The 10,289-nt window shown below is 39.4% G+C and overlaps 1 protein-coding gene across 2 annotated transcripts in view; it reads right to left on the bottom strand.

Moving 5' to 3' along the window:
- Positions 1–10,289, bottom strand: part of PSPC1 (paraspeckle component 1) — a 105,204-nt gene that overhangs the window by 1,776 nt on the left and 93,139 nt on the right. The window contains exon 9 of one of the 2 annotated variants that reach the window (XR_007461039.1): positions 1,989–2,087. Coding sequence is in view for 1 of the 2 variants with exons in the window: in XM_049646695.1 (XP_049502652.1) it covers positions 2,064–2,087 (24 nt within the window). In the remaining variant the exon portion in view is untranslated. Of the gene's footprint in view, positions 1–1,987; positions 2,088–10,289 lie in introns of those variants that run through there. The other variant, XM_049646695.1, reaches the window with a different exon arrangement.

Genomic DNA, 10,289 nt, shown 5'->3' on the forward strand with positions numbered 1-10,289 from the left:
TTCTTCAAATTTTATTTAAGTAAAGGATTCACAAAGAAGTCTGAAAATTTAATACCAACAAAAGGTCTAAAGGATATTTACAAAGTAATTCTCTAATTTCAAAAGGGATTCTAATTTTGTAAATAGTAGAAACCACAATTTACCTGGATGGCTTTTATCATTCCCTCCCCACCCCCCTGGATTCTCTACACTCAATGTGGGGCTGGAACTCACAACCCCAGAGATCAAGAGTCGCACGCTCTACTGACTGAGCAAGCCAGGCACCCCTACCTACAGAGCTCTTAAAAATAAAGAATCTTGCTTTGCTGGATCCCAACCCTCAAGTTTATATTCAGTAGGTGGACCTGAGAATGTGCATTCTTGATCCCAGAGGAGAACGACACTGGTCTAAAGGGCCAGCTTTGAGAATTACTAACCAAAGTTAATTTCCTAGAGCTGAGTAAAAGGACACAAACCAGAGCTCTCACATTTTTGTATTCATGGGCATCAGATACTTTAAAAGGGGGAAGTTTCTCCAGGTTTCCTTATATGCCAGAGCCTCTGACACAATGTGTGCTCAGATCTCCTGGGATCTCGTTTCAATGGGTAGTCTGGTTGATGTGGTCAGCTGTGCGTTGAGATTCTGCACTGCCAAGAGAAGCCCTTAAGGCTGGTGCTGCTGGTCCCCGGGACAACCCTTGTAGCAAAAACAGAAGAGCTCCTTTATCGCCACCAGATAAAGTGGTTGGAAAAGAAATAACCTTAAAACAATACTTTCTGGAGGTATTAGGATGACATTTTACCATCAACAGAATTCTGTCATAATAAGTCACAATGTAGGGGTGCCTGGGTGGCTCAGTCAGTTGAACGTCCAACTCTCGATCTCAGCTCGGGTCACGACCTCGCAGTCTGTGGGATCGAGCCCTGCATCGGGCTCTGCGTGGGTAGCATGGCCCCTGCTTGGGATTGTCTCTCAAATAAATAAATAAACTTAAAAAAATAATGCTTTTTTAAGTCACAATGTAAATGTTGCTATAAAATAGAAAATTTGCTACCTTTTAAAAGGGTGGAAAGAGCAGCAAGGGAGAAATGGAGCTGGTATCCCTAGTACTGATCTGAATTTATGATATTAAACCATTTCTGAGGGGTACCTGGGTGGCTCAGTCCGACTTCAGCTCAGGTCACGATCTCACAGTTTGTGAGTTGGAGCCCTGCATCAGGCTCTGTGCTGACAGCTCAGAGCCTGGAGCCTGCTTTGGATTCTGTGTCTCCCTCTCTCTCTGCCTCTCCCCTGCTTGTGCTTTCTCTCTCAAAAATAAACAAATATTAAAAAAAATTTTTTTTTTTTTTTTTTTTAATAAAAAAATCCACCATTTCTGAGATTACACACTTTCCGGGGCGCCTGAGTTGCTCAGTTAGTTGAGCGTCTGATTCTTGATTTTGGCTCAGGTCATGATCCGGATCAGGTCATGGGGTTGAGCCCTGAGACCGGCTCCACGCTCAGCGTGCCTGATCTATTCTTTCTCTTTCTCTTTTTTTCTTTCTTTCTCTCTCTCTCTCTCCCCCCCTGCCTCCTCCCCCACTTGTGCTCTCTCTCTAAAATAAAAATAAATAAGATTTTTAACAAAGATTTACACACTTTACAAGGAACATAAGACTAAAATTCTAGACTTAGGATCACTAAAACCCAGGAGGGAACTTTTTTCTTAGTAAATAAGACCTGTTTAATATTTTATCTCTACTCTTAGTTCAGTTTTACCTAAGGACAAGTCAGTATACCAACCAGTGAGTAAAGACGAGGGCAAATGTGGAGTTAAAAATAGCCTCTGACTGCTCAGATAAAAGGGCGGTGCCCCTGCAGATCCCGTAGGACCGCGGAGGAGCAGAGGGTTCAGCTTCTACTACAAACTACCCTTCACATCCGTTCCGGAGGTCCGCAGGCAGCACCAGGAAGTAGGACTAAGGAAACTAAGAAGCAAGGAACGTTGTTTTAACGGACATTGACTGACCTGAAAGGAAATCTGACACCAGCATTTCCTAGTCTCTGAACTTGATTCATGCCAGAAGCCGATATTCAAGCAGCTTCATCCATGTTTTCTTTCACCCTCCTAGAAATAAAAATCAAATTTGGCCAGTTTCAATGATCAATAAAAAGAAGTGTTAAATCATTTTCTTAAAGTTCTTCACCGTAATCGGTTCCCACTCAGTAAAGATCTTCCTTTGAACAGACTTAAAATTCAACTCAATTTTATGTTTTGGCATTAATCACTACTAAATCCTACACCTTGAGTTTCCAAGCCTGCTAATAATTTTAAAATATCGAGAGCCTATTTTGCTAAATCCTTCCTTTTTATTTCGGTAGGCAGGCCCTCTTGTTTGCATGGTTGATCCCTCAGCATACCACTGCCTGAAGTTTTATAATCCAGAATCCTACACAGGATACTGATTCCTACTCTAATTTGCAACATTTTACTCTACTTGTACTTGGGCAAGGCACACAAATATACCTCTTGTGCTCCATCAGAAAAAGACTCAACCTACCCTAATAATCCCTTGAACCAACATTCTCCAAACACAGAGCATTAACCCCAGATTTTTCATTGGAATACAGTTTTAGATATATTATCTCATCCTTATAAAATGTATTTTATAACATACCTGAAATGTTATACACAATACTACACTATTACAGCTTAGAAATACACAAATTGGCACTCAATTTTTTTTTTAACTGTTAGGGTACATGACCCCAAAACACTGGAAATAACTACCCTAAATTAATATTGTTTTCAAAACCCATCTGGGTCTCAATTTCACCTGAAAACTGGATGGAATATGAAACTGCTCCCAAAATCTGCATGTAAAAAAATATGTACACAAAATTCTGCATATAAATTTAAGGGGATTCCAAATGATCCAGCAGGACCCCATGGTCCAAGTTATAAAACCTTAAATATTTTTTCAAACAACACATGCCACAAATCAACAAGAAATTATCTTTTATATATATTTCCACCTGCAAGTAGCATTCTACACATAATCTTAGGTAACTGTGAAGTCATTAAAGCATTCTTAAATTGGATATATATATATATATATATATATATATATATATACACACATATATATGCGCACTTTTATCATTGTATTTCCTTTAGTAAAATTAAGGCTGACAAGAAGAATGGAACCATAAACCAAACTGCACAACTGGGTTACTAATTTTTTTTTTAATGCTCATTTATTTTTTAAAAAGAATCAGAGCACGAGCGGCGGAGGGGCAGAGAAAGAGAGGGAGACCCAGAATCTGAAGCAGGCTCCAGGCTCTGAGCTGTCAACACAGAGCCTGACATGGGGCTCGAACTCTTGAACCGTGAGACCATGACCTGAGCCGACGTTGGACGCTTAACCAACTGAGCCACTCCAGCTCTCCTGGATTACTAATTCTTAATGACACAAGGACTGCTAAAAATAACTGTCTCCTCAACTTCTCAAAAATGTGAACCTGCAATTTACAAAGCATTCATCACATATATTGAAACCTGGAAAGATAATCTCTAGAATGATCCAAGTTTAGTTGCCAATATCTAGTCTTTAAAAAGGTGGCTTAAGGGAGCCTGGGTGGCTCAATCAATGGAGCATCCAATTCTTGGTTCTGGCTCAGGTCATGATCTCACAATTCATGGGTCTGAGTCCCAGTGTCAGGCTCTGTGCTGACAGTGCAGACCCTGGCTTCTCAAGCCTTCTCTCTCTCTCTGCCCCTCCCCTGCTCACACTATCTCAAAATAAATAAAATAAAATTAAGTTAAACTAAAAATAAAATAAATAAAATATAGAATTAATTCAATTAAAATAAAAAAATAAATAAAATGGTGGCTTAATATCTGAATTCAATATTCAAAATCACTAGCATTCTGTTTAAAGACGTGGTCTTACAAAGAAGTGACCAGGTTTATTGTACACTGGATTATAATCAACATCAATGAAAGAATCACAGTGAGCCAATGCACGTGTACATCCATTCCATGATACAGATACTTTGGATTTAAAATCTGTAAAGTCCTAGAAAGGTGACACACATAATTCCAATGCTGAAGAACAGTGTCTCTGTCAAAGCGATACTGTCAAATACTGGGGGGAGGAGAAGCAGCCAACAATCACATTAAAAGAAAAGGTCTCCTATAACTGAAATCTTAAGCATCACTGTAACAAGACACCGCTTTGGACGAAAGTGGTCTGTTTTTATTTAGGATAAAACTGGGTAAGAACTACATAGAAGTTCATGTTTGACTTGCCAAAACATGGATTAAGAGTGAAACATGGCTCCTCTGACCACACCCTAATACCTTTCATAGTCAGAAATGTAAGCATCCAATAATATCATGTACGCTTTTCTGATGATTTTTCTTAAAGAATAAAACATTAAAGATCTACAGAAGGCCCATTCTTAACAGTCAACTAGGTAACAATGACTCTCCCCTCTTTGAGTGAAAGAAGGTATCCTTTCCCACTGAGTACTCAACCCTACTCTCATCCACACATTACATGTAGTTTGCATTATTTAATATATAAGCTACAACAGAAGTAACGTTCTAAGAAAGGGATGTTTAAAATATAGGTTATACTTCAGCAAGCATGGATGCTGAGCGAGACTATTCAAATTACAACAAACTGTAAATACCCAAGACAGGACTTTAATGGCTCGTGTTGAAAACACCTTGCCAGAAATCAACCTAAAATTAGGTAACGATTTCCTCTGAAGTAGATTCCCATGGTATCAAACCCGAAAGGAGCCTGTGTTCCGAAGTGTGCAGGTACGGGGGAGAGGGGGACAGCCACGTTATCGAACATCACCATCAGAGACAGCTTAGAGGGCATAGTGCTCACAACTGAATCTGACCCTTGGCCTTCATGACAAAGACACAGACCACAATACCAGTCACTGAAGCAATAAATAAGCCAAATGCTATTATTACAGGCAATTCACAACAGTGAAAATATGTAGCACATTCTTTACTAAGTAATTTTATTTGAATGTTAATAGATTCTCTTTAAGCAACAAAGAATATAACTTCAAAGAGTATAGGGAAATAGTGTGTGATTAAGTGAATAATCTACCAGAAAGATTAGGCCAAAAATCCAAAAGCCATCTCCCAAAGAAACTTGAGAAAATGCCCATGAAAACAGCAAATCTCTAAAATAATACTACTTACACAAATTCACTCTTTCTGATGGAATACAATTTCGACTGATGAACAAATGATGTAACTGAATAGTTTCAGTTAACTGAATTAATTGGAAGTCACAATGACAAAAAGTTTCTTAGCATTTTAGGGGCACCTGGGCGTCCAACTCTTGATCTCAGCTCAGGTCATGATCTCACGATTCATGAGACTGAGCCCCACAACAAACTCTGTACTGTCGGCATGGAGCCTGCTTGGGATTCTCTCTGTGCGCCTCTCTCTCTCTCTCTCTCTCTCTCTCTCTCTCTCTCTCTCTCTCTCTCAAGATAAGTAAATAAACTTTTTAAGAAGTTTCTCAACATTTTAAATTCTCACCTCTTTTTGAGTTGAAAATTGGCAATAAAACATAGCAAACTGAGGGCTTTGATTTTTTTCATCAAACCCTGTTTCTTCTACCCAAATTAGCAGTGAGATATCATGATAAAAGCTCAATTATATAATTTCTACCTTCCAGCCAATATTTTACAAAAAGCAAAAATCCATAATATGAACATTCAATTCTGGATTCCCAACATCATCTGGCTTTCCAGAATTCTAATAAAGATCCCTATGGTTTTTTTACACAGATAGTGATGAAACCACACAACCTAGTTACAACAGTCCCCCCTCACCCATGGTTTCGCTTTTACCAGTTTTGGTTACCTACAGTCAGTGGTTGTCCGGAAGCAGACGGTCCTTTCCTAATGTTTTGTCAGGTCAACAGTAGCCTAATACTACTTCACTACACTTCATCTCATCACATAGGCACGTCACATCAGCAAGAGAAAGGTGACAGTACAGTAAGACATTTTGACAATTACTTAAGTTGTTCTATTTTATTAGTTATTGTTATTAATCTCCCACTGTGCCTAACTTATAAATTAAGCCTTATCATAGTTACGTATATTAGGAAAAAACAGTTATCTGTAAGGTTTGGTAGTATTCACAGCTCCAGGCATCCACCTGGGTTCTTCAAAGTGTCTCCCTTATGCTCTGGTTTCTCTTCAGATCGCGTAAATCTTTCGCTTTTTACGAAGTGTCTCCCTTAGATAAAGTGGGGGGAAGGGCTACTGTACAAACAGTAATAAGGGTATGACACACAAAAACATACCCAAATGACCAAAAAGTGTGAAAAGTTACTCAACATCCGAAGTTACTAGGAAAGTGTAAATTAAAACTACACGGATATACCTCTACACATTCACTCTATGGCTAACACTAACACAACTTGACAATACTGAATGTTGGCAAGGATGCAATACGGAACAGGAATCACGCGCACTGACGTAGGACAGACACTTTGGAAAATTAGCAGTTTCTAAGAAACATACATATCCACGATACTCCGCAATCCCACTCCCAGATATTTCCTCCCAGAAAAATGAGAAGTCTGAATGACTTGAACAGGAATGTTCACAGCAGCTTTATTCATTACAACCCAAACTGGAATCTAACCCAAGAATATATCAGTAGCAGACTGGACAAACAAAATGTGGCATAGTCACTTCATGGTACGCTATGCAGCAATAAGATAGAACCAACTGCTGACACCTGCAACAACACAGATGAATCTCAAAAGCACTATGTTGAATGAAAGAAGCCAGAGGCAAAGGGTATACATTCTATGATTCCATTTACATGAAGTTCAAAAACAAGCAAAACTAATCTACTGTGATCAAAACAAAACAGTGGTTGCCCGTGATGCAGGATGTACCGACTGGAAAGGAGCTCCTAAGATACAGTTTATGAAAATTAAGGCTGTCAGGCCAAATAAAATTCACAAATTTAAATGACAGGCTATTCCAAATTTTTAAAAAGCATGATTTTAAGGTTTTTTTCCCCCAAAGATTTTATTTTTGTAAGTAATCTCTACACCCAACGTGGGGTGCAAAATCATAACCCTGAGATCAACAGCCACACACTTCACCAACTGATCCAGCCAGGCACCACAGGATTTTAAATTTTTTTAAATTAATGAATCAGAAAAAAAACTATTTTAAAGTTCATATAGCAACTCAAAATTAATAAATAAGGGTATCTGGGTGGCTCACTTGGTTAAATGTCTGACTCTTGATTTCGGCTCAGGTCAGGGCTCATGGGTTCGAGCCCTGCATCAGGCTCTGCTGACAGTGTGGAGCCTGCTTGGGATTCTCTTTCTCCCTCTATCTGCCCCTTCTCCACTCACATTTGCTCTTGCTCTCAAAATCAAAAACAAAAACAAAAAAACAAAATACAATAAGGTCTTGAGTAGGTAAGAATCATCATTTAAATAATATTGAATCATATTAAATAATCATATTAAAGAATTAAGAATCATCATATTAAATAATATTGAAATCTAGAAAACATTTACAAAATAAAGATTTTTTTTTCAGCTTTATTGAGGACAACTAGATATTTCAGGAAAATAATTTATTGATACACAGTCTTTTTCTCCAACAGTCATAACATTTACTGTAGTTATCAAAGAAATGTAAAATTCAGCAAAGACTCATATGAAATCTAATAAAGTACTTGATGATGACTTTTAGGGGTGCCTGGGTGGCAGATTCTTGATTTCAGCTCAGGTCATGACCTCATGGTTCCTGGATTCCAGCCCCATGATGGGCTCTGCACAGACAGCAGGGAGCCTGCTTGGGATTCTGTCTCCCTCTCTCTCTGCCCCTCCCCAGCTCACATATGCACTCTCCCTGTCTCAAAAATTTATTTTTTTTTTAACGTTTATTTACTTTTGAGACAGAGAGAGACAGAGCATGAATGGAGGAGGGTCAGAGGGAGGGAGACACAGAATCTGAAACAGGCTCCAGGCTCCGAGCTGTCAGCACAGAGCCCGACGCGGGGCTCGAACTCACAGACCGCGAGATCATGACCTGAGCCGAAGTTGGCCACTCAACTGACTGAGCCACCCAGGCGCCCCTCCCTGTCTCAAAAATTTTTTTTAAAAAAGTGAAAAATGTGATGACTTTTATCATACGTAATTAATGACTTCTAAGAAAAGTTACAACTCAGTTTCAAGGTCCCAGACCCATATATATTTTCAAGGCAATTGTCATGAGGTCAACAATGGCTTGTGACTGAAAGATACCACTGAAAATTTCCAAACTTAATTTTGTCCACAAATTCCTACAAAGGCGTTTCGATCAAAACAAAGGGGGGAGGGGCAGACGGAGGACGGTCCCTGGGCAGCTCAGTCCGTTAAGAGACCAACGTCAACTCAGGTCATCTTGTGGTTTGTGGGTTCAAGCCCCACATCAGGTTCTGCTGCTGACAGGTCACAGCTTGGACCTGCTTCAGATCTGTCTCCCTCTCTCTCTCTGCCCCTCCTCTACTCTGTCTCTCAAAAATAAACATTAAAATAATAAAAAAAATTTAAAAAGCATTATCCTCTTGTGATGACCTGAGATTTCTCAAGCACCTCTCCCCTAAAAAAGCAAAAGAAAACATATCTTTGATCATTGCATAATCAAGGTTAAGTTTTTTATGTTGTTGTTTTTTGTTTTTTTTTTTTTTTTTAAGTAATCTCTACACCCAACCTGGGGCTTGATCTCAAAACTCTGAGATCAAGAGTTGTATGCTCCACAGAGAAAGACAGATACCATATGGTTTCACTCTTATGTGGATCCTGAGAAACTTAACAGAAACCCATGGGGGAGGGGAAGGGGGAAAAAAAAAAAAAAAGAGGTTAGAGTGGAAGAGAGCCAAAGCATAAGAGACTCTTAAAAACTGAGAACTGAGGGTTGATGGGGGGTGGGAGGGAGGGGAGGGTGGGTGATGGGTATTGAGGAGGGCACCTTTTGGGATGAGCACTGGGTGTTGTATGGAAACCAATTTGACAATAAACTTCACATATTGGGGGAAAAAAAAAAAAAAAAGAGTCATATGCTCTATAGAGTGAGCCAGCCAGGCAAACCCAGGGTTAAGTTTTTAAAAACAAGTGGGAGTACAGTAATAAATTGCATTTTTAGTTCAAGATAGTTGTTATGAACTTACCCATATGGTTTCTTAGTTCTTTAAAAGTTGAATATTTCACATACATTACTGCACAAAGAACCTCAGTTTATTTAATGTATGAACCACATTCATTTATAACGAAATGGCACTGGAAATGAATTACCAAGTGACATTCAACAGTTTTTATTTTTCACCATATACTTACATCCACATAAAATAACAATGTTACCTGCTTTGAAGATAACATGTGAGGGACACCTGGGTAGCTCAGTTGGTTAAGAACCCAACTTCAGGTCACTATCTTGCAGTTCCAAAGGTCAAGCCCCACATCAGGCTCTGCGCTGACAGCACACGGCCTGCTTGGATGGATCCGTCTCCCTCTCTCTCTACCCCTCCCCAACTCATGTATGCACATGCACACTCTCTCTCTCAAAAATAAAATGGTATTGGGGCACCTGGGTGGCTCAGTCGGTTAAGCGTCCGACTTCAGCTCAGGTCATGTTCTCACGGTTTGTGGGTTCAAGCCCCCGGCACTGGGCTCTGTGCTGACAGCTGGGAGCCTGGAGCCCGTTTCAGATTCTGTGTCTCCCTCTCTCTCTGCCCCTCCCCTGCTCCTGCTCTGTCTCTGTCTCTCAAAAATGAATAAATGTTAAAAAAAACTTTTTTTTTTTTAGTAAAAAATAAAGTGGTATGTTCACATGCAGTGAATAATATCACAATGTTATACTGGAGAGAAACTACTTAAACATCAAGTAAGTGTAATCTGCACTGTAATGTTTTATCTATTTAAATTTATCTAAATATAGGGTAGAGAACGGGTGCTAAACTAAACCAGTGGTGCCCCAAGATGAGGAACATCAGTCAGGTTTCTACTTTCATGTCAGTGCTCCAGCCAGCAACTCCTCCTCGTGGGAACACGATGCTGGTATCATCAAAACCGCGTTTATACGAAAATACATTAAGGTGGTCACGTGTTTTAATACCTTGTCTTGGACACAAGATAACCAACACATGTTCTAAAAAAGAGACTGTAAAGTCTAAAAACAGATGAGAGATATAAAAAAAATCTGGGGGGGGGGGGGGGTCACATTTTAAAAATGCACAAAATTTCCTGTTTGATTACCACTAGGTTTGAGAAAT

The sequence above is a fragment of the Panthera uncia genome (assembly GCF_023721935.1).
Source record: "Panthera uncia isolate 11264 chromosome A1 unlocalized genomic scaffold, Puncia_PCG_1.0 HiC_scaffold_16, whole genome shotgun sequence".
NCBI lineage: Eukaryota > Metazoa > Chordata > Mammalia > Carnivora > Felidae > Panthera > Panthera uncia.